At 37.4% G+C, this 24,409-nt stretch overlaps 1 protein-coding gene across 4 annotated transcripts in view; it reads right to left on the bottom strand.

Annotated features, from left to right (window-relative positions):
* LOC107557089 (sodium- and chloride-dependent glycine transporter 1-like) overlaps window positions 1-24,409 on the bottom strand; it is a 49,493-nt gene that overhangs the window by 8,417 nt on the left and 16,667 nt on the right. For 3 of the 4 annotated variants that reach the window (XM_016240436.1, XM_016240430.1, XM_016240425.1), the window contains exons 3-6: window positions 4,085-4,241; window positions 2,656-2,787; window positions 1,488-1,758; window positions 148-280 (exon numbers count right to left, since the gene is read on the bottom strand). In XM_016240436.1, coding sequence (XP_016095922.1) covers window positions 148-280; window positions 1,488-1,758; window positions 2,656-2,787; window positions 4,085-4,241 — 693 coding nt within the window. Of the gene's footprint in view, window positions 1-147; window positions 281-1,487; window positions 1,759-2,655; window positions 2,788-4,084; window positions 4,242-21,685; window positions 21,920-24,409 lie in introns of those variants that run through there. The other variant, XM_016240419.1, reaches the window with a different exon arrangement.

Genomic DNA, 24,409 nt, shown 5'->3' with positions numbered 1-24,409 from the left:
CAACTTATCTTTTTTTCAGCTAGTTGCCAAGGCAAAATTTCTCATTTTCATTTAAGTTTTTTAATCTAACATTTACATGATTTATTATTTAATATTATAATTTCATTTATTTCTGCTTTATGTCACAGGAATGGATGTTCAACTCACCTTGCCGGATGACTTGACTCCTCGAATAAGACAGAGGAACACAACTATCCATGACACAGCCAGACAGCCCAGGATAGGTAGACGCACCTCTCCGAAGTTCCCAATACCATCAGAGACATTCAGCACATAGTTCCTGAGAGGGCAAAAGCCAGTAAAAGAGGGGTGTGAGAGACTGCAGGATGTAATACAAAGCATAAACAATTAACTCAAACATGTATCATGCTAATCTAAACACTTATTTTTATCAGTGCTTGCCTTTAGTTTAAAAGCATTATGCGGAAAAAAAATGAAAACGATCAAAATTTTCAAGAGCACAGTCCCATCAAAAACAACCTTAGCCACACAATGAATGAGTTTACAGAAGGCAAGAACAAGAATGTCTTTCATACCACTGGAACAACAGTCCAGAGAGCACAAACCATTTATAAAGATGTTAAACGGTCCACAAACATCTCATGGTCAAAGCCTCGTATTCTCTGACCACAGTAAAGTGAAGTATTCATTCCAAACCACATACAATCACAATCACACTCTTGGAAAAACAAAACACTCTGTGCCTTTCTGTCCTATTGTCTTATGTCATCCTACATAGTGTTCAAATATCATTCAACAAACACATCTGCCATGTCCAGTGCACAAAGATCCAAACATCAAGACAATATGCATGACTCCTGCAAACATCTATTAATTACCAGCTTTCAACTATCAATCTGTCATGCATTTTCAGAACTGATGAGTAATGGATTGACTATATAATTATCTTGATATTCAACTCTCTGGGTCTTGCTAGCATTTATATTTGTGTATAAACATACAGAACTCAGTGACGTTTATTTTTTGTCCTGTTAATTTATGTAAATAAACATAAAAAAGCATAAAGACCTCTGAATAAACCTCTACTATGAAAATATTTTTTTTAATTTCTGTATTCAAATTAATTTTAATATTTTTGGAGCGCATAAAGTCAAAATGTCAGGCTGATACAATTGTCTTGTCATTAAATGAAATTAATTTATTATTATTTATTATACCCCTTATTATTTCCTATTATTTTCCTATATATTAACAACTACTTCACTGCTTATTAATATTTGAAAAATATTTGGCCTATCAAAGTCACGTGGTCCAATCAACATGTAGAAAAACTGCACAACAGGAAATTACATCATAGAGAGGACCCCTTCAATAAGTCTCTTAAAAGTTTTTTTTAAATATCCAAGAAGACTCTTTTTGGACAGACTTTTTTTTTTTTTTAATCATTCATAAAATTTAATAAATATGTTTTATGTAAATAATTATAATTATTATAATTATTTATTTTGAAATAATTATGCACTTACCTCCAGTACTCTTCACTAGGACTGGTCCTTTTGGTGCGGTTGACTATCTCAGTCAACCCTGACACAACAGCAGACACATTGGCGAAGGTGGCATTAGTTCGTGGAGTGCCCATCACTCCAGTGCAGTCAGGGGTGTTCCAGGGGTTGTTACAGTACGTCCAGGGCAGCAGGTTTGTCATGGACATGAAGAAGTAATAAAATGCAATGCAAATCACCACATTGTAGTAAATCCCAATGTAGGTAGAGACCACCATCATTCCATAGCCCACACCTTAAAGGACAGAGAACAACCAAAGGACATTAAATTAATTATGTTGAAGGATGTTTAGCTTTCAAGTACCCAGAAAGCAATACACTCATCTGAGAAACCTGTAATGTAACATCAAAAATAACCAACACAACGGCCGACACAAAAACGCATATTAAGATTGCATGATATAGTAAATAACTCTGGATGAAAATCTGATTATTTTGACAAATACTTCAATATTGCTTTGCAATAAAATAAAGCATTTAAGCGTATTCTGCATTTCCCAATTTCAAGAGGATGTGCAAAAAATACCAAATAGTAAGTGGCATTTATTTTTATGAATTAAACATTATCTGGTGGCAGTAGAAATACTGGAACACACTAAACGAAACTAAACTAAACTAAAATGAATGAATAAATGAATTGAGCGAGTGAGTGAGTGAGTGAGTGAGTGGGTGAATGAATGAAAAGCTGTCCGTGGAAAAATCTTGTTTATTTTCTGTTTACCTTATTCAAAATGTTCACAAAAATTAAACAAATAAATTAAGTAAAATCATTAGAAAAAAATACGTGAAATGAGCTTCTTGTCTTGTGTGCCACAATGACTAACAATTTAACTGATAACTATACATATTTAGACTTGAAGAAATTATGCATGAGAACCTGGCTCATTTAGCTGCCACATGGCACATGGCAAACCAAACTCAGACCACCTCCTGTCACCCTAGCAAGCCACCCTGAGGTGAATACAACACTGTAAGAGTGCATGTTTAAAAATAATTACTAGTTTAACATGTCAAACAGGTCATGCCATGCATTAAAGGCCAAACCAACCCACATAGCTTTATCTGTGACTTTTCAGTTGTCATGAAAATGTTTTAGATGTTCTCACACCTCCCTTAACAGCCTCTTGCTCACCTTTAAACATGGGGCTGACCTTCCAGACTCCCAGGCACCCGAGGGAGGTAAACTGCCCAAAGGAGAGCTCCAAGAAGAACAGAGGGATGCCACAAAACACCAGCATGATGAAGTATGGGAACATGAAGGCACCTGTGACACACACATCCACAGAGTTACATAACAATTATTTTATCCTGACACATTAGTCTTCAAGCTGAACTCAGACATGTAGGTGTTCTTATTTACATAAATGGTAGGAAACAAAAGTAGTTTAAAAATGACACAAAGAATAGCCAAGGTCTGGTTTCAATTATAGAGTTCCCTAATGCTTATGTAAATAAGTGAGTAACACCTGATGTTACACAACAGATCTAATTTGATTGGACGAGCTGCATTCCAACTGTGCTGATAATCTGCATAATGGAATGGAATGTGGATTCAGTGCTTTGAATGTTTTGAATACCAGGGCAAATTATGGCCTGGGGCAATGGGGTTGATGTGCCAGGGGGCCCACAACAGCCTGATGTCAAGAAGCAAGGCACTTCGTCCTGATGCAGATAGGTGAATATTGCTTGAATAATATTATGGATCTAATGAAATGCAATGAATGATTGAAGATGCACACAAATAGTACAATAAAGTTTAATGAATAAACAAAAAGCTGCTGGTGCCCTGTGGCCCTACAGGACCATAATCCATCCTTGTTTAAAGGGCCTGGAGTTCAGTTACTTATTTGAATTCTGGGCTAATTCAGGGTATGGCTTCTGATTAGAGACAGCTCTAGGAATATGAGATCATGGGGCAGAGGTTTCTGGGCCAGGCCATTGGGAACCTGCTGCTACAGACCCTTGCTTACTCTAGCCTGGTCTATTTTAAGTGAGGTGTGTTATGAGACTCGATACCAAATGAGTACCCTTTTAAGGGAGCAAAGAATTTTGGAAAGGGCAGTCGTGGCCTAATGGTTAGAGAGTTGGACTTCTAACCCAAAGGTTGTGCGTTTGAGTCTCGGTACCGGCAGTGATTCTAGGTGGAGGGAGTGAATGACCAGTGCTCTCTTCCACCCTCAATACCACGACTGAGGTGAGACCCTTGAGCAAGGCACCAAACCCCCAACTGCTACCCGGGGGCTGCAGCAAAAATGGCTGCCCACTGCTCCGGGTGTGTGTGTGTTTCACTACTCACTGCTGTGTGTGTGCACTTGGATGGGTTAAATGCAGAGCACAAATTCCGAGTATGGAACACCATACTTGGCTACACGTCACGTCACTTTCACTTTCACTTTTATCCATAGACTTTCATACTTACAGCCTGATGAAAATGATTAACTTATTCTATTTTAGGAATCTAGCAAGAAATTATAAAATGCTAACTGAACCGTGCAGGAAAGGCACAGAAAGACAGACTAGATGGATATTAGAAAAAGAAGGATAAAGTCAAAAATGGTTACCTCCTCCATTCCTGTAGCAGAGGTAAGGAAACCTCCAGACATTTCCCAGACCCACTGCATAGCCAACACTGGTGAGGACAAACTCAATCTGGTTGCCCCAGTTTCCCCTTCTGGAGTTTTCATCTTTCTTTACTGGCTCTACTGGAACTGCTCCGTTCTGAAACACAGACACACAAACGAATGAAATGAAAATGTTGATGTTCACTGGGATCACTCTCATGAGTCAGGGAGTAAACAAATTTTGTTTGCAATAAGCACACACAAAACAGAATCACACAATAAAATTTGAATCGAGTAATTGGATAGTGGATACATAATATGCTATGTATGGCCATCCAAGTCATTCAAAATGCATACAATTCGTATAAAATGGTTTTAGGTTAACTTTAGCTTGGCACAAGTCAACTACATTGCCAAAACAAAACCAAAAACGTTAATGCCATGGTGAAGTGATACTGCACATGCCTCATTCATATGGTGCTCCCACAGTGATGCAAGTTTGAGTTTGGGTTGTCAATTCATAACTCCAGTCCCACTACTTCCTATAACTCTCTATCAATAAAAACGTGTTACAAGAAGAAACTAAAAGAAAGCAAGAAGTTAGTCACATGTCAAAGTTTGGGTGAATTTCGTGAAAACTCCTAAATTGAATGCAAGGACTGTTGAGGGCTCAGAGAGCGTGCTGGAGCGCACATGATGTGAACTGAAATCACTGTTATGTGCACAAGACAAATATTTGGTCTTGTCGGCCTGATTTAAAGTTTACTCTCTCCATCTGTTCTCATCAGATGCTCTTCATGTTGACCTCTAAGGCAAGCTCACGATCTGATCCAAGCACGCGCTCTGTCTGCACAGTGAGCATGCTGCGGGAGATGAACATTCAGCGCCTATGCTCGCAATCTTCCCTGCAGCTCTGGGGATGAATCCAGACTGCACTTGATAATTCTAGTGAGCAATTTTGCTTTACAAAATGCATAGTTGACCACTGTGTTGTAATTGTAAACTTAGTGTTTTATCATGAGTGCCATTGCGAGTTAATTGCATGCAATAATTAAAAAGAATTAGAAAATATTTAGATGATGTACCACCGCTGTGATAGGCTGACTGTCTAAATATAAAAAGATTATGAGCTGGCTGTGTAACAGTGCTGAAACGATTTTAATGGCAGCAAGAGTGCCAGCTGTAATGGTACTCCTGCGGTTTTTATTTTATTTAATGTATTTTAGGTTTGCTTCAGGTTACACAAGGCACTACATAAACACACACATTTAGACTCACTGCAGCTTCTGAGTTTGAGCTCCCTGGGCCATTGCTCCCCGCAGGATCACACAGACACATGTGCATCAGCAAAATGAACAATAATCTAAAGTTTGCCTTTCAGCCCAAATGAAATATTAATTTTGTTAAGCATTAAACAATGCAACATTTCTTGAACAAGAACACAAAAACCCTAGTGAGAATGCTTTTTGGACAACCACCACTTATTCCTGAACCTGAAAACAGTCTAACTGTACAAACCCACTGAAGCAGAGTGAGCAAAGCTGAGGAGGCATTTTCAATTCATTCTCTACAGGAGCTGAGTAAAAGACTTGCGCAGGGGATTTTGGGCTTGACAGCAAAGCAGAGCAAGTGGCGAATGTGTCAAAACATTGAGAAACATTCAAATGCAAATTAGATGTGCGGCAACCAAACACAGTAAGGTTAAGGCAGTGACATCTGTCATAAACAATGGAAAGTATCCTGTAATTTCTAATGGATTATTACAAATTAATGCAATCATGGCTGCAAATTAATGTATTTAAATCAGGTTTTTTACCATGTAATATAAGCAATCACTGCCACGCTACTGTATATTAACAGAGACACACCCAAAGTGGCAGATCTCTAGCATTTTGAGTGGTATTGCAGGGATTTCATCTGCACCAGTGGACACATAGGTTAAAGTGAGCTTTTAGACCTGAGACTGGGTGAAGTTCAGCAGCTGGGCACCTGTGATGGGTTGTGCTGAGAATAAGGAGGAAATTCAGAGTAGACTGAAACCGGTGGGATCCTTGAGGTCAGAATACCTGGAAGATGAACCACCTTTAAATATGTAAAGCTCTTCAACAAAATGCTACTAAATACTTCTCTGCATCTATCCATCTATAATATTACAGTCCAACATAAATTATACTATGGGACTGTAGCTCTATGGCCCTTCTGTGCTCACACATGAGGATATGTTGTGTTTACCTTCCAGTAAATCAATGAATTGTTTAGTTAAGTCGTTATCCGTTGCACTCTGTGATCCCTGTCCCTGTGCTCTGGAATGCCTAGGTGTTTCAGCCGTTGCGGTTTACTCCAAGGATCTGTCTTACTGAGCACAGAGTGAGAGAGAGAAAGATCGTCCAGCTGGGCCCATCTGCCCTTTTATGTAAGACCAAGACGCACTCATAAACACAAGGTCTCAGGAGGACCCGAGTCAAAAAGAGTGGTTGAGCTATTTGACATTCTAGAAAAGAAACAAATGAAACAAGAAGGAAAAAAGGAATAGAAAAAGAAACGAGGATAGCAAAAAAGAAAAGGAAAAATAAACAAATCAAAGAGATAGAAAGAGTTAGAAAAGAAAAATGAGTGGTTCCCACTTAAAAAAAAAAAAAGAAGAAAGGAAAAAACAAAAGACTTCCATAAAACTGCTTCAACAAAACAACGGCCTCATATAATCAAATAACAGCACTGATCTCATTTTCACCAAAATTTGACTGTTCCACAATGCCCTGCCCTACAAACCTCAAACAGTAAGAAGATCATCTACCCATGAAGCCTGAAGCCTGAAGCCTGTGACTGACAGCAGCGCAGCTCCCTCACAGCAGGCATGTGACCCTGTCAAGTTAAGAAGGGAAGTGAGAACTGACCTGTGACTTCTCAACTTAACACACAGAATGCCTGGAGATGTTCAACAGATCCTTACCAGCTCAATATGGGGTGTGTAAGTGTTTGGAGCATGAAGCTATATGTGTTTTTTGAATCTTTTACAATAACTTTCTGAAGTCTTGAATAAACAAACACCCAACAAAAGCAAGAGTGACAGTATTTTTACTTTATTCTTGCAACCATTACAGATGATATTATCTGCTCCACTGAGCATATAATATTCAGGGGAAAAAATTATTTGATTATATAAAATAATTATTGATGCATTCCTAAGAGAAATATAACTATTTCTAACAGAAATGAATAAATATTTCGACCAGAAATATAAATACTACTAAGAGGAAATATTTTGATTGCATTTAAAAGTAAAAAAAAAATCTCAGATTATGTAACATTTCAATTGTAGCAGATTATGTAACATACCAGTTGAAAGACATAATAATATTTAGTTGTATTAAACAATTATTGATGCATCCCTAAGAGAACTATAAATATTTGTAAGGTAAATAGAGAAACGGAAATTCTCATGGGGGAGACATTTCGGTTTTTTTTCTCTTCATTTTGACACCCTACAGATGGTTGGTTGAGTGACATTATGTGCTCTGGTTGTGCATGTCAAATTTGCATCACTAAATAAACACACAAACACACTTAACGGGACCTTTCACACATCAGCTCACCTGATTTCTAGGATTAATTAACCCTGGCAAAACAGAAAAAATCTATTAAAAGATTATTTTAAGATTCACACTGAGAAGAGTGATGCCATGTTTACAGATTGAACATCCATTCTTATATACTCACTCACATGAAATCCTTGCGCTCCCGAAAAGACTCTGCAAGACTTCTAATTCAGCAGAGGAAAGTCTAAGGAAAAGGGAGATATAGCCTAAATACTGTGATGAATCAATGACTTCCTGCTCTCTTAAGTCAAAGGCTCAAAGGTGTAGCCAATGGAGTGACCTTCGTAAAAATAGCGCAGATTCCAAAACCCACTCCAGGCAGTGAAACTTCACAAGGCTCCACGGGTCCAAACATAAAAAAGAGATTACAGACCAACTGCTGATTAATGCTGCAAAACATTTCCCATCAGGCTGGTGAGTTTACAGAAAAGCAAGAAGAAGAAAAAAGACCAAAGCAATTTGAGAATGTGAAAGGGGGGGAAAAGAAGCAAGGAAGCCAAAGGAAATGTGCTCCAAGCACTTCTGAAATAGTTAAACACCCAAGTCCTTCGGGTTCTGACCTTTCCCCTTTCTAATACTCCCTACTGACCCCCCAGATCACATTTCAAAGGCAACATCCTCAATCTTTCTCTGCTGATGAGGGAGAATCATCATTCTCCTCAGGAAAAGAAGGAACATACAACAGTCCCGTTCAAACACCCCAGAAAGACTTTCACCTCTGGTTTGTTTATCAAGGTCAGAGGTAAGACCACAAGGGTTGTGATTGCTACTAGGGATGTTCATTTTGGTTATTTTTCCTAACCGATGCTCGTTAACCGATTATTAACCGTTAACTGACAAGTTAACGTATTTTAAATTCGAATTTAATTAAATTAGAAAGGATACGTGTCTGTGACCCGTTAAATAATACTAACATTTGTTTCCCGGGGATTAATTTTACATGCGCAAAAAGCAGCAAACAACAGAACATGAGGATTTACATGGTCATCATATCACATGCGAGTGGAGAAAAACATAATAAAGCTAGGCTATAGGCCTATATATATAACGATAAATAGGCATATACAAGAAATATATTTTTACTTAATAAATTAAGAAAACAAAAGAAAAACTGTGCAACAAGTAGCCTAGTGTGCAGAGTTTCGGTTAATTTTTGTGCTGCGCGAAAGGAAACAGACGGCAGAAAGTGACATCCTATTTTTCTTTAGGCTTATTTTACAAAAGCACAAAGATTTGTTTTTATTGTGAATGTACACAAATAAAGGCAAACTTTTTACAATTACGATTATCTTTAGGACTAAAAGGAGTAGTTGCTTCTACTGTTAGAAGGAAAAAATTCAAGTGATTGCGCCTGCGCCGCATGCGCTCACACAGTTAAGCATTGCTACCTTGACAATGCAGCCTGTTATCATAATAAAATACAGTCAGTCAAACATATGGAGAAAAACACACTGCTCAGTTTAAATATGTAGTAAAATCTGTGTCGTTATCCCCGTACCGCCGTGAATGATGTTATGCAAACCATTTTGTTTTACGTGGATATTGGTGAAGTAAGCTACATAATAAATAATATTTTGGCATTCAAATACATCGCGAACATGGAAAAATTTGATTTTGTGTCGAATGAGAGACACAACGTTGGTTTCAGTTTCGTTTTAGCCTAAATTAATTTGTTTTGGCTTGTCGTTTATATTGCTATAGCTTCTTATATTTTTTAATTCTTGTTCTTTTCTAAATACTGTTAATTGAAAGGATTTGTTGTGGAGTGAGGGGAACTAAAATAGCCTAGCTATGTTTACAGTGTTTATTATAATGTTTGTAAACATTTCGTGTCGGCATTAGGCCTATTTCTGAATGAAATAATAAAATGCGACTTATGTAAAATGTGCAATTTTTTTTATACACGTAGTGTATTTCAACTATGCAGCAAACCTTTTTAAATATTATGATAAATTACAAAACAAATAAAACGTTTAACTGATTGTATTAATCGGTCAAAATTCTTCACGGTCGGTTAACGGTTAACAGGTTAAAATGAACATCCCTAATTGCTACCAAAAAGCCTCTTACTCTTACAGAGCTTCAGCTGAATCTCATAAATGAAGCCATGTTTCCAAGGTTTTTCAAACTTCAGCTACAAGGCATTTGTATGATAACTTTATGAAAAGCTATTGCACAAACATGTTAATTTCTATACCAGCAAATACAGTGAGTTTGTAGCAGGACAACCTGTGTGTCCCAAAGGCAGATAGGGATGGGTGGAAGGAGTGGTAGAAAGCAACAACAAAAAATCTTCACTAATAACAATCCTTGACAATAAAACTGTAAAAAAAAAAAAAAAGTAAGATGGTCCTAGCTAATTATCTATTTTGACAATTGAAATTCAAGATAGATAAGTGTTCTATATTTTACTTCTTTAGTTATGGCCCCCTAAAAAGCACTTAATGAGTAAACAAGGGTATATGTTCATTGTCTTCAACTGGGATGAAATTAACCAGTGTGGACAGTCCTTAAATAAGCCATTATCCAGTCTCTGTGAGGTGAAAGTAATTCTGCTAAAGATTCAAAGCTTCAGCTTCTCACCCTGTGAGCAGTAGGTCATATTCCCGCTCTCTCATTGGCTTAGACCCTGAACCACTCTTCTCATGCTTGATCAATCATCTGCATGGTGACTTGTCAGGCAAGGCACCCCAAATCTGAATAAGGGGCACAAAAGTGGGGAAGTGACGATGGCCCAAGTGTCAGGTCATTAGGAGTTCGTGTCACTAAATCCACACACACGCTGTCACATACACACCCATATTTGAGGATATGTTAAAGACTGGCATAAAGCAACATGCAAGCAATCCGGTTCTACAAGTGTTCCCATTGTAAGAAATTGAATAAGTAATTATTATAATGGGTAGGTGATCTGGTTATTAAGAATTACAGAAACATCATGACACAGAATAAAAATTTGAAAAGTCAGAGCTATAAATCTGCAAATTAACACTCTGGATTACAATATATATAGCCTACACTGCCATTCAAAAGTTTGGGTCAGTAAAAATCTACAAATACTGCACAACTGCATAAAAATATTGCACAACTTTTCAACATTGATGAAAAGAAATGTTTCTTGAGCACCAAATCAGCATATTAGAATGATTTCTAAAGGATCATATGACACTGAAGATTGGAGTAATGATTGCTGAAAATGCATCTTTGCCATCACCTGAATAAATTATATTTTAAAGATTAAAATTATATTTTAAACTATTTTAAATTGTAATAGTATTTCACAACATTACAGTTTTTACTATCAAATAAATGCAGCCTTGGTGGCTTCCTTTAAAAAACATTACATCTAAAAAAAAATGGCCACACACAACAGTAGGGCTGGGTATCGAATTCAATATTTTTTAGGCACCGACCGAATTGCCTCGATACCATCGAGTATCGAAAAATGTCTTGTCGTTCAGTACCAAATTTTGATACCCAAGGGTTTAATCTTGTCAACGTCAGTGAGCCAAAAAGCATGCAGCATGCTTGATGGGCCTAAATCAAGTGCTGGTGATTGGCTCTGGTGAGTCGTTAAGGCAAAACACTAGTTTACACCCAGAGACGTGGCTTACAAGTGAGGCTGTAGTGTGTAAACCGCCATAGATGTAAGGCTACGTTTACACTAATGCATTTTAAATTTTAAATGGCGTTTTAAAATTAAAACAATCCTCATCCATGCTGGCATTTGGAAAAGATCCACATGACCGAAAACGGATGTTACGTAACCATTCATGCACACTGTAGCATCATGCTAGATAAGACGCTTTTACTCAAAACTCACTTTAAACCACCATCGAGTGTTTGTAATAATAATATGTCTTTTGGCCATATACTGATGCTGAAACATGGTATTTGTACCCTTTTATATTAAGCTAATCGCTACACCTGCATAGCATTTCTCATGTAAACACCCTGTATTGTTATGAAAATAGGAAGAATCATGTACGAATCATATACTGTCGTAATCGTGTGTTTATTAGCTTCATGTTTCATCCATAGAAATGTTTTCCTGGGTTTCCTCTTACAGAACTGAACGCAGAAGTGTAAATGGACATTCATCATCGGAGACAGGGTGGGTTATGAGCGCGTAATATGAGTGGCATGAGCTTCCTCTGAGTCATAACAGCAATCACGGAAGAGAAAACACAGGCCGACAGCGATATAAGCAGCTAATTCTCATAAGCAAATCAGTGGAAAATTAATAGAAATTATGATTCTACCCTATGCATTTTAAAAGGAAAACACACTAGAGTAAACGTAGCCTAAAAGATGTGTAAACTGAAAACTGTTCCTTTGTGCAGTGGCTCAGGACATGAGTATTTGAGTCTGTAAAAACGTCAAGAAGCTGAAAAAATAAAACCAACGTTTTTTGAGGTAATGTGTAATGTAATCTTGTCAAAATGGATTTCATAAAATTGGTATTGTTCAGGAACCGGTGTCAAGGTATCGGTAACGGTATCAGTATCAATAACTTTTTAAAGATACCCAGCCCAAATGCACTTCATAGTGTTGTTTAGCCTATTGTTCTATAATGAAAATGCCTACTTGTAAACAAATAATGCTTTTCTGAACACCTGGATGAAGTCAAACACCTTATAGAATCCAGATCCAAACATGATTAACCATATTGGAATGTTTACAAGGACAGATATCCATCTCTGTCATTCCTTACGTCATGTTGCTACACAGTGGACATGTACAACAGCATTCCAATAATGACTAAAGCCATTCTAAAGTGAAATTGTGAGACTTACTCTTTAGTGAATGCTCAAAACTAACTATCAAAGACTTAAAAGTATGAATTAAAGACAGTTACTAATCCCTCTAGTTCCTTCCTATAAAAAACATTCTGAAAGATTTTCTTGAGAAGTTCCCTCAAGAACCCTCAAGTTCTTACCCCTATGTTGATAACTGAGGCCTCAATATACCACATACACTTCTAGCCTCACTTCCTTTGGTCTTACCTTTATTCTGTCCATTGTAAACCCCAGCTAGAAGTGCCTACTCAAACAGGAACCTACAGCATTCAGGCAAGCATCAGCGTGTAAGAAGGGCCAGAGCAGACTGACATAGCTCCATGTGGAACCTATTCTACCCTTGAGCCGTGGGTGGGGAGAGGGGAGGAGCCTGGAGGTGTGGCTTTAGGGAGTTTCACTGGGTCACAAAGAATATATTCAAATGGGTCGCTTCTACCTATGCACTGCTACCAACTATCATGCCATAGACTGTAGATTTGTATTATATAACAGTAAAGACATGTTACAAAAGATTTCAAATAAAAGCATGCTGTTCTTTTGAATTTTCTAATCCTGAAAAAAAAATTTTAAGTAGTGTAACTGTTTTCAATTATGATAAAAATAAGTAATATTTTTATGAGCACAAGAATGTTTGAGTTTCTGAAGGATCATGTGACACTAAATACTGGCTGCTGAAAAATCTAATTAGCCAACACAGGAATAAATTACATTGAAAACCAGAAAACCAGTACATCATTTTACATTGATTTGTATTATATAACAGTAAAGACATGTTACAAAAGATTTCAAATAAAAGCATGCTGTTCTTTTGAACTTTCTAATCCTGAAAAAAAAAATTTAAGTAGTGTAACTGTTTTCAATTATGATAAAAATAAGTAATATTTTTATGAGCACAAGAATGTTTGAGTTTCTGAAGGATCATGTGACACTAAATACTGGCTGCTGAAAAATCTAATTAGCCAACACAGGAATAAATTACATTGAAAACCAGAAAACCAGGTCTAGCTGCAGACGCGCTTCAGAAAACCAAATCATTCAATTAATCCTCAATGAGAACCAAAGGGAGCATAGCCTGGAGGTGTGGCTTTAGGGCGTTTCACTGGGTCACAAAGAATATATTCAAATTCATATATATTCAAATTCTATATTCAAAATCAGCCCAATTTTGGCTGACATCAAACATAGAGATATAATGTCATGCAACTTCAGGTTCTAGACAAAAAAAAACATCAGACAGTTCAGAGGCCATTAGCGTTAGATTTTGACAAGCGAAACACACAGAAACAGAAGTTCTGGTCACTTTAAAACATTGTTTGCAGTGTATAATGTACAGCATTGTGTTCACAGGCCTGGAGAAACATCATTTAAATCAACTGTATTTCTGGCTGGAATGACAACAAAATACTTGTTAAAGCATTTACATGTTTTATTTAAAACATAATATTTGATCGGTAAACTCGCCTAAATCGTAGTTTGTGTGGTTCATCGATTGTTCCAAGTGAATGAAATTGCTATTGGCTATCCATCACTTATGTAATATTTGTGGATACTGTCAGAACGTCATTCATAAGCATGATCGTATGATTCATGCAGCTTATGTTTAGAATGTTTCTGACAGGCTTTTGTCAGAGATTATGAATGTATGCAGAGATTATGTTTTGCTGATTTAAGTCAACCATCTTCAACACACAACCTGCTCAGATCGATGTAAACAAGAAGGTTATAATCACCTCTCTTCTTGGTATCCTTGCGCAGACATAATGTGAAAGTTACCATGTTCATTGGTTTTACCTGCATTACATAATTATGACTAAGTAAAATTTGGGGTTGGTAAGATTTTTTTTTTTTGGTAGAAAGTTTTTAAAATAAGTCTCTAATGCTCACTAAGGTTGCATGTATTTGATCAAAAACACAGTAAAACAAAAATATATATATATATATTAATACAGTAATATTTAACATTGAATAATTCATATTTAATTAATATTGAAATATTTATTACAATAACTGATTTCACATTATCCTTCAAAAATCATTCTAATATGCTGATTTTGTGCTCAAGAAACATTTTCTATTATTATAAATGTTGAAAACAGTTGCTGCTTAATAATTTTTGTTGAAACTTTTTAGTGAATAGAAAATTCAGAAGAACACCGATTCCAAACAGAAGTAGTTTGTAACATTATAAATGTATTTTTATCTAACTTTTGATCAATTTAATGCATCATTTCTGAAAAGTATTCATTTCTGCCCAAAAAAAAAATTATCTAAACTTTTAAATGGTAGTGAATATATATATATATATATATATATATATATATATATATATATATATATATATATATATATATGTGGTTATACAATACATACAGCTAGCTACTTATGTGCTGTAACCAAAGTTTTTTAATATCTTTACAAAAAATTACTACAATTAATTTCTGTGGTAACTGTCATTATGCCAGAAATGCCATTGATTTCTATTGGTTTCTATTGAACCCATTACATTGAATAGAATATATTACACATTACTTTATATGTGACTTAACTAGGGATGCACCGATATGAAAATTTTGGCCGATACCGATAACCGATTATTCTTTATTTTTGAAAGCCGATAACCGATATGTTGGCCGATAAATCTATATCCAAATTGTTATATACTTTTTGAGAGCCTGATTACAAAAAAGGTCTCATCATTAAAAGCCACATCCCAAACACTTCAACATAAGCAGCCTAGTTTGAACGGTGTACTGTTTGGGCTGCGTGTGCTGAGCTAAAGATGATCACTGGTAAACTGAAGCGCTCTTTTAACTTAACCAATCGCATTCTATATGAGATAAATCAGATATACATCAAATAAACACAATATTACAATGTACAATTGCACAAAAGGCTGCAAACGAACAGCGCGCATCTGAAGTGTCTCTGAAGGAAATAATGCATTATTTATCGGCTTTAAGATATCGGCCAAATTTTCTTATCAGGCCGATACCGATAACAGAAAAAATGAGCCGATATGGGCCGATACCGATATGGTGGCCGATATATCGTGCATCCCTAGACTTAACCATTAAAGTTTTATAACAAAATGATATTTAAACAAAATTATTATATCCTTATAAAAGTTGGTTATCTAAATGTTTTGTATAGAATATGAAATTTTGAAAATTGTTGAAAACACGAACAAAAACCCCTGAATCAAACAAAGACCGACATGTAAAACAAAACCAAATCTAATCACAAATGCATGTGATGCTTGGGGGGGGTGAGCGTGTGGAAAGAGTTTTAAGGCTTTTCTCCAGGCCTGACTGGCGTAACAACTCTGAATCGAAGCTCTGACTTTTTCATCTCTCCTGCATCCTAAGGCCTCAGTTTGTCATGGCATGTGCATGGCTTGGAGTTTGCTGAAGCCCTGACTGAGCGACTGCTTTACTGTGAGACCATCTCTCTTCCTCAGAAGCCCTCTGGCAAATTATCCCAACTGCACGTGAGACACAAAAACTTGCCCCAGTCAGTGAGAATCAGCAAAGCCCAAATCCCCCAGTACAACATTTAGCCTGTCAAACAGGCAGTGCTTTAAATTACATATTGTGCAAAAAGTTGTATTTGCAGAGAGCATCTTTGCCCTTTGGTCAGGAAATAAGTAGGCTCACTGCTGTGACAGCTGCCGAGGTGGCAGTAGGGTCTGCCAAAACACACTTGTTCAAAAGACAAGTGTGTTTACACAGAATGACTCTTAGTAATAGACCGCAAAATTAAGAGCAATTTCTTTGTTCTACAGTGCATTTCAATGTTAATGCTACAAGGCTAGTGAACTTAGAAACTATAGTATTGTATTCCAAGAGCCCTTAATTCTGGAAAGAAGGTAACTTGAGAAATTTAGTCTAGACATAATATGTTTTAAAATTTTCCTTGTTAACTTGAATTAGCATTTTAAATAATGTTTTTGATTTTTTTCCCCCCAAAGCAACTAAGTGCAAACCCCAACCAACAGCTGATTTTGGTAAACTCCATCACGTAGTCACCCGTTAAGAAAAGTTTAGACCCTACGGAGTTCAAGTTCAGAAAAATCATGAATCCGATGCCATCTATCAGGATGTGCTACCAATGCTACACTGAAGTTAATGTTTTGTTTGAGCAATGTGTAGGAAATCAGCATTTTGACTGACATGATCAATGAACCAATAAAATTAGCTGTGGGGCGGGGTTTGCGCTTAACTGGTTTGGGGAAAAAGTCATGCAAATAATATAAAAAAATTATGTAGCATAAACAGCCAGGTTATTCTTCAAAAACTAAAATAAAGACAGGATTTCAATTTTTGGGTGAACTGTCAGCATGAAATAGAAATCCACCCAATCCATTTTCTAAATGCATGTTATAGATCTTATTGTGAATTATTAATCCATGCATATGTTTTATTTTTTTTAAAAGGTTCTAACCTTGTATAATGTTTAATCAAAATGTCACAACTAGACTATGTTAATTTTCTATGATTATTTATGTAGGACTTTTCCAATTATTTTTAGTCCACTTAAATACCAGCCATGCAAGCTTGCTTTCTATTGCCTCCATTTTTGAGAGCAACGCCCACATTTCAAAATCCGATCAGCAATGAAGGCTATAGAACCAAGGCCCCACCCTACATTTTTTGTTTGTGAATAGAAAGATCTGTCGCTACTTCAGTTTCCTCACGACTTTAATCATTATTAAGGAACCTTACAGTTTTACAGCTATTAAAGAATAATGGGACAACAGTGGAAAATAAAGGAAACAAATCTAAAGGGAGTCAGAAAGGACAGGTCAAAAGATGCAGCGAGACTTTAAAAGTGATTAAGTCTGAGGAAAGTACCCATGACTGAGTGAGGGTCACTAACGCTGGCAGCTATGACAGCTGTTCAGACGGACAACCTTCACATAGCCACAAAGCTCTGACTGAAGGCCACATGGACAAAATGACAAGTCATGAGTCTTAGGAAATATATCAAACATGCTATTGGTGGATCTAGGGCAAAGTTTTGAAGAGAACTGAAAAATAAACAGATGTAAAGAGAATTTCTATATATAGGTATTTCATATAAAATCAGCACATAAAGGGTAGAGAGAAATGAAGCAAGATGGACAGAAAGAACGAAAGAGAAAAAAGAGAGCAGCTGGAAGCCCAGGAGCGCAGTGAGTGTGGGACAGGAGAGACCACTGCCTCAGAGCACACATATGCTTCTGAACTGCTCTTTTCCCCTCTCTCTTCTTTCTCTCTTCATATACAGTGGGCTTTAAAAGTCTAGGAGTCTACAGTGAAAATCTGAGATCAAAAATTGAATTTAAACCTGAAAATAAACAAGCTTTTAAATAAAATAAATATTAATACTATTAACATTTTTGTCTCAAATTTTGTCTATTTCAGTCTCAAACGCAATCTGTAAAAATGAATGGAAAAAAGTATTGTTGGTGATATAATGTTCATATGATCCGTGCAGTTTGCTGACATTATGCTAGGTCATATAGGCTACCTTATTGACAGTACATGCTCACACAAGCCTACATACCTGTGCTTATGACACCTACACATGAGGCAGTTCTATAGCTGCACTGTTAAAGAGACTGATAACTTATTGCTAAACTCACTCGCACTCTTTAAGCATTATAGCACCATTATTTGGTGCTCTTTGGGTCATTATGTGAAACCAATCAAAAGACATAGCATCTCTTTAAAGGTAACATAAATGATCAAGTGTTGCAATCAAAACACTTTCTAAACTGACTTTCTAAGCGCTGATCATCATACTGTAGATTATTGTGAAGACATTTTGACCCAGTTAGGTGTTACTACAATTAAATGACTGGCTCATATTATCTCAATTATTAGTCAAGCATGCTGTATTCCAACAGATAGAATTAGACGATACTACAGTGTCCAGCAGAATTAAAGCCATATCACAGAGCTAATATATGAGCTCCATAAAGCCCAAGCTGTCAAACAAGACAGAACTGAATCTCCAGCACAGAATTAATCAGAGAAAATGGCATAGCTATATGATTGGAGAATGCTGCCCATTTTGAGAGACTAATTAATTTGTAATAGGACTAATGAAAATGATCAGCAATGAATTTCATTATCAATTATTCAGGTCTTAGTGTTGTTTACTGAAAGCCTCTATAAGTGATGTCTCTTTAAATAAAAGTGAACAACTCATTTCTGTTAATATTGTTATATTTGTGTAATGCAAACATTTGTTTAGCTAGTCCTGACAACAACCGAATGATTTAAAAAAAAAAGAAGGAAAAAATTGCTACTGCCTTTCAAACATATGCATGTTAGTCAAATGAAGCACAATCATAAAGATCAAAACAATAATTGTTCTTAAACATAAAAACACAACTGAAACAAGAAATCCAACACAAATATACAGCAGGCATATAATATAAATAAATACAGTTTATTCAAATGATTAAAATACTTTTACTGTATATTGTAACATTTTTAACATTTGTAGACAATATATTGTGTACATTACAGGTATATAAACTTCAGGTTGCACATTGTTCATTGAATATCAGACAAATCAAATAAATAATCGACAATGAACTCTCAATGTTAACCCTTACCAAAGGATACAATATCATTCTAAGTTATGCATATTTTAAAGCTTAAACAGGGAAATTATGTTTCCCCACCGTATACACACGTGACTGAGTACACATGAGGGGTTTGGAGGCTGGCAAATGCACCTGCTCCTCTGTGTCTGTGTCTGTGTCTCTGTGTCTGTGTGTGTGTGTGTGTGTGTGTGTGTGTGTGTGTGTGTGTGTGTGTGTGTGTGTGTGTGTGTGTGTGTGAGAGATAAATCAGTGAGCTCTACAGCTGGACACCTGAGTCTGTGGTGTCTCAGGGTTCTAGCACTGCTGGAAATGATCAAATAAATCAGCACACCTCATCAAACCCTCTCTTGTGCGTGTATAAATTGATGTTCATGTTATTAATATTTTGTCATTTACATAAATTGCTCAAGTGATATGTGTTACAGATTATAAGATGAACTTCAAGGGGTGAAAAAAATCACCCCTTTAAAAGTGACCACAATTTTTTCCTGACCATTTTTCTTTTCTCTGACACTTTTGTTAACAATTAAACAGGCTGTTGCTACTGTACATCTAAGCCTTCTATATGTAAATGACCAGTGTCTTTAACAGGCACTGGTATGTTGATGCGCTCATGGTTATGATGTCACAACCATGACGATTTCTGAATGATCCATGATAAATATGTAATTATTCAAAAGTAAAATTACATGCAAAAAAAGAAAGAAAACCTATTTCAAAGATGAATGTGGTCAACCTAACTGATAAGGTCAGAAGACCACTGCTCATCTGGTTTTAAAGGTCTCATCCCCAATGTCAAGGACTTACAGCTAGTGCTGTCTGTATAACCTATAAAAATAAGACTAGACCAAAATAAAAAACAAGAAAGAAAAAATTGAAACAAATATGAGGGCAAAGGTTAGGACTAGGGTTATTGATAGTCAAAGGATAAGGGTTGCAATAAATAAAAGCCCCTCTCAACATTACGAAAGACCAAAATAATGCATTGCAATGGCATTGTGACCAACTGGTCAATAGAACTATAAATGCTTCTTGGTACTAATTAAATAATAAAAGAGAATTTGCTCATTAAAACTGTTCACGAATATAACTTGATGACAATGCAATTTGAGACTGCACATTGCCTCAAACTTGAGATATGATATATGATAGAAAGAGATTTAATTAAGCACTAAGAATACCAACATTCATATCAAGATTAAAAGAGATGACAATGACAGCCCTGAATGTCAGTGGAGACCATGTCAGCTAGATGAGTCCCAGAGACAGATCCCCTGCGAAGACCTCTTCAACTAGACGGCCATCGGGACAAGACTCTTGGAACCAGACAAGTCCTCTGCACAATCTGACCTGTGTTGCAGCCTGGAATTAAACCACACCATGCTGGTTTTGTCTGGCCAGAGGTGAACTGAACCCCCGACTGAGCCTGGTTTCTCCCAAGGTTTTTTTCTCCATTTCTGTCACAGATGGAGTTTTGGTTCCGTGCCACTGTCGCCTTTGGCTTGCTTAGTTGGGGACACTTAATTTCTGGCAATACTGTCGGCTCGACTGCACAGGCACTATTGGAAGAGAGCTGAACTGGACGATGACATCACTGAATCATCAATGAACTGACCTTAACTGAAAAATTTACCATTTGTTATTGTCCTCTTGCATTATTGACTAACTATTTTCCTGTTTGACACTATAAAGCTGCTTTGAAACAATCGGTATTGTATAAAGCGCTATATAAATAAAGGTGACTTGACAACGATAAATGGATTTTGCATCATTCCAAAACTCAAAACCTGCCACATAATGACATTCCTTATTTAACAAAATAAATCAAATTAATAAAAAGTTTTATCTTTTTAAGTAACCAAATTTTGTTTCACTAGTTTTTTTTAGTCACCAGACTGTTACTTTATCATAATTTGCACAATCCTACTGAATGGCGGAACGGATAGAGGCAAAAGAAAGGATGCAACCAAAACTGGCGCTGCAACACAAATCTGTGACCCATAAAGTGCCTTATATCTATACGTTTTATTTCCAACAAATCCTTCCCCATGATTGTTTAAGTGACAAGAACCTTGGTGACTAAAAAAAAGGAGGTGAAGGAAAACAGAAAAAGGAGTAGAAATATGGGCCAGCCCTCCTTTCAGCCTGGACACTTTCCTCCTTCCTTCTGTCTCTCAAACACTGCTCTCCTGCCCACTTCCTTGAAAACTTTATCACATACCCTTCCACCAGCGTCGCCAGAACTTCCCACTGCAATTTGTTATAAAAACTTTTCAGTTGGCCCACACGTGGTCTGGTTTTTAAAGAGCTGCAGCCCCTTTCTCACGTGGTTTGTGGGCTATTGAGTCGTCACAGGCCCCCTGAATGATGGCCGAAAAATAAGGCACTGCAGACAATGCTTGGTCTTGATTAATTCAGTTCTTTCAGGACCCTGCACCGTCGTCCGGGCAGCTTCGTACAATTGCCGCTTTGATGCGTCGGGTAATGTGCTCACTCGCTCTCGCTTGAGGGATGCAACATTTTCAAATTTCCCTCTCAATGTAGCTCGACATCTATAGAAAGAGAACATGCAGTTGCAAAACCGCACAAATATGACAAGAACACAACTGACCTGATCGGGCATACAAGCTGCGCCGCTGTTGGACTCCGACATGATTCGATAGTGTCCGGTAGTTCTCTCGTCTCAACTCTCGAGTTCTTCATTCACACCTCTCCGTTTGCTTCCGCAGAGTGAGGGGGAAAAAAAGAACAGCCTCCTTTCGGCCAAGCTTGATTAATGCTTGAATTATTTTCACCTCATTTCATCTGATGGAGTTCTGCTTCCTCTCCGCCTCTTTCAATCATTCGGCATGGAACTTCCCCCTCCACCGCTGCCACTCTCTCGCTCTCTTTCTCCCTCCCTTTCTGTTTCTCTCTCTCACTCCCTCATCCTTACCTCCTCCGCTGCAAGTTGGGGAAAGTGCCCCCCTCCTCTTCTGTATCCCCCATTCTGCAAAACAGACAAGAGGAGATCCACATCCTTTGCCTCTACCTCCACAATGAATGGAGTCGTTGTCATTCCAGCACTTTGGCTGCATACTGAGTGCTAGGAGCTGCTAGCTTAGCTGCCTGGAGTCACAAGCACTGCCAAGCTTTTCAGCGGCTGGCCCGCACGATGAAAGACAAAAGTAAGGAGAGGTCCACTTCCATGGGGCGCGCTACTCTCCCTGTCTCTGCATTTCTTCCACTTGTTCTCGAGGCAGCTGCACCCAGACCACCAACGCTCCCATTCAGCGACACTTGACTCTCAAATCCTCATCCCTTGACATTGCCAATTCTCCTGTAAGGTCCTGCAAGAGGCCAGAGGAGGGATATACCCTTCTGTTTGTCTGTCGGTCAGGCCGTGGCCGTGGCCTCGTAATTCACCCACTCGCTGCAGGTTACAAGATTTTCTCAGCAATAAACAGGCAAAAATCTATAGCAAAGACATTATGTGGCAGAATGTGAAAAGCTGCATTACAATTCACACAAGAACAAAAAAAAAGGATCCTACAGACAAAAGAAAGCTCTCAGTGGCAGCTCTTGGCGATGGACCCAAATGAACATCTTGTTATTGGTGTTAAAAGTTGACAGGCTTCTGGCACTCTGCCTAATGAGCATTTGAAAGAGGTGTATAATGGTGACAATGAATTTGATTAGCAGACTTCAAGTGGATGGCATCAACATCTCGGTCCACTTCACAACATTGCATGGACCACACATAAATGCACACAGTACTAATGATTTAAGAGTCAAATAAACAAACGTGTGTTAAGCCCATAGTCTAGTCCTCAAGGTATATTTCTAATTTTGAATACATACTATTCAATAGCCACAATTAAATGGGGACAAATATACAGTTAAGAATACAAAATTGGTATGTACATCCAAAACTCAGAATTGGGCTAAGGGTTTTGGATGTGCACAAGTATTTTGTATTTTTCACTGTATATTTTTGGGAACATGTGGGTAAATGAAAAACACTGAATTTAAAGGCAAAATATTTAAGATTTTTTAATTAAATATCCAAAAACCACTAGAACAGTTTTATATATTTTGCTGACTTGAGTACTTACATTATCTCAAATGTTTTGAAGAATGTTTAAATTAAATAAACTAGCAATTTTAACTAGTGACACGGATCGTGCCTATAGTGTCATTCTGTCGCCTGCCTATGACGTCATACACCCTTCGATTTCCGGTTTTGTTTTGTAGAAAACATGAAACACCAAAGATGCTTTAATATGCTATGCATTTTATTAGACAGGTGACGACCGCACAGAGTAGCATTATAACAGAACGTTAAAATGTATCTAGTATGATAAAACAGCGCTGCTTACTTCCGCTGCTTTCTGGAAGGAGGGGAAGCGGTCAAATGTGGCATAATAAAAGCTCTGCTGCTTTCGAGTCATGTGTCACGCTCGTTCAGCGGCCTCGTTTTGTTTCGACGGCTTTCAGCCTCACCCTGCTTCATACTATGACGTTAATAAATCTTTTATACATTAGCTCATCAATGAACATGATTTCTGCCTGAGTCCCGTCGGATTGCATCAGCTGTGGGGATGAAGACAACAACTCCCATGATTCCACACTCAGTCACAGCGTCAACTAACTACGCCTTTGTTTCTTTGTTTGTTTTAAATACGCGCCCTCTAGCGGCGAAAAATTACATATTGTGCCTTTAAGTAGAGACCTGCGTGGGATGGATTTTTCAGTCCCGCTCCCTCAAGATTCTGTCCCGTGCCCGGCCGCTCCCGCTCCCGCCCGCGACATTCATGTTTTGTCCCTCTCCCGCCCGCAGAAGCCCGCATGAAAGTAATCTATATTTTTTTCAGTACATCGAAGAAATTGACATAAAATGGTTCTGTAACATCTCCTAAGCTCCACAACATCCCAACATAAACACTCCCGATAAAATATTTGTTATTTAGGCTAAGCATCAACATTCACAAACCACTGTTATTTTTAACAGAAAAGCAAGCATGGGCTGCTGCGTGCATGGTTTGGTATGGCAGAATGCGAGCAGCGCTTCTTTTATCACTCAAAGCTGATATCTCAGTTAATCGCGATCTCATAAAGATCTGTTATAACACAATAAATGTATGCACAATTAATCTTTCACAATGTCTACACTTCGTGTGTTAAAATGAGACGATTCGTGAGCATGCAATTTCAGCACTGCGGTGAGTAGATTCTAACTTAATCACCTCTGATTGGCCATGGCGTTCCAGAAATCAACAGCTATGTCTGTGATTGGCTACATTGCGCAACCCTTCAAACACGAGTTATAAATAGAAACTATGCCTAGCTTGCGCAT

Source organism: Sinocyclocheilus grahami, unplaced genomic scaffold, assembly GCF_001515645.1.
Source record: "Sinocyclocheilus grahami isolate Dianchi unplaced genomic scaffold, SAMN03320097.WGS_v1.1 scaffold21.1, whole genome shotgun sequence".
Taxonomy (NCBI): domain Eukaryota; kingdom Metazoa; phylum Chordata; class Actinopteri; order Cypriniformes; family Cyprinidae; genus Sinocyclocheilus; species Sinocyclocheilus grahami.
This window is presented reverse-complemented; position numbering and strand designations above follow the sequence as displayed.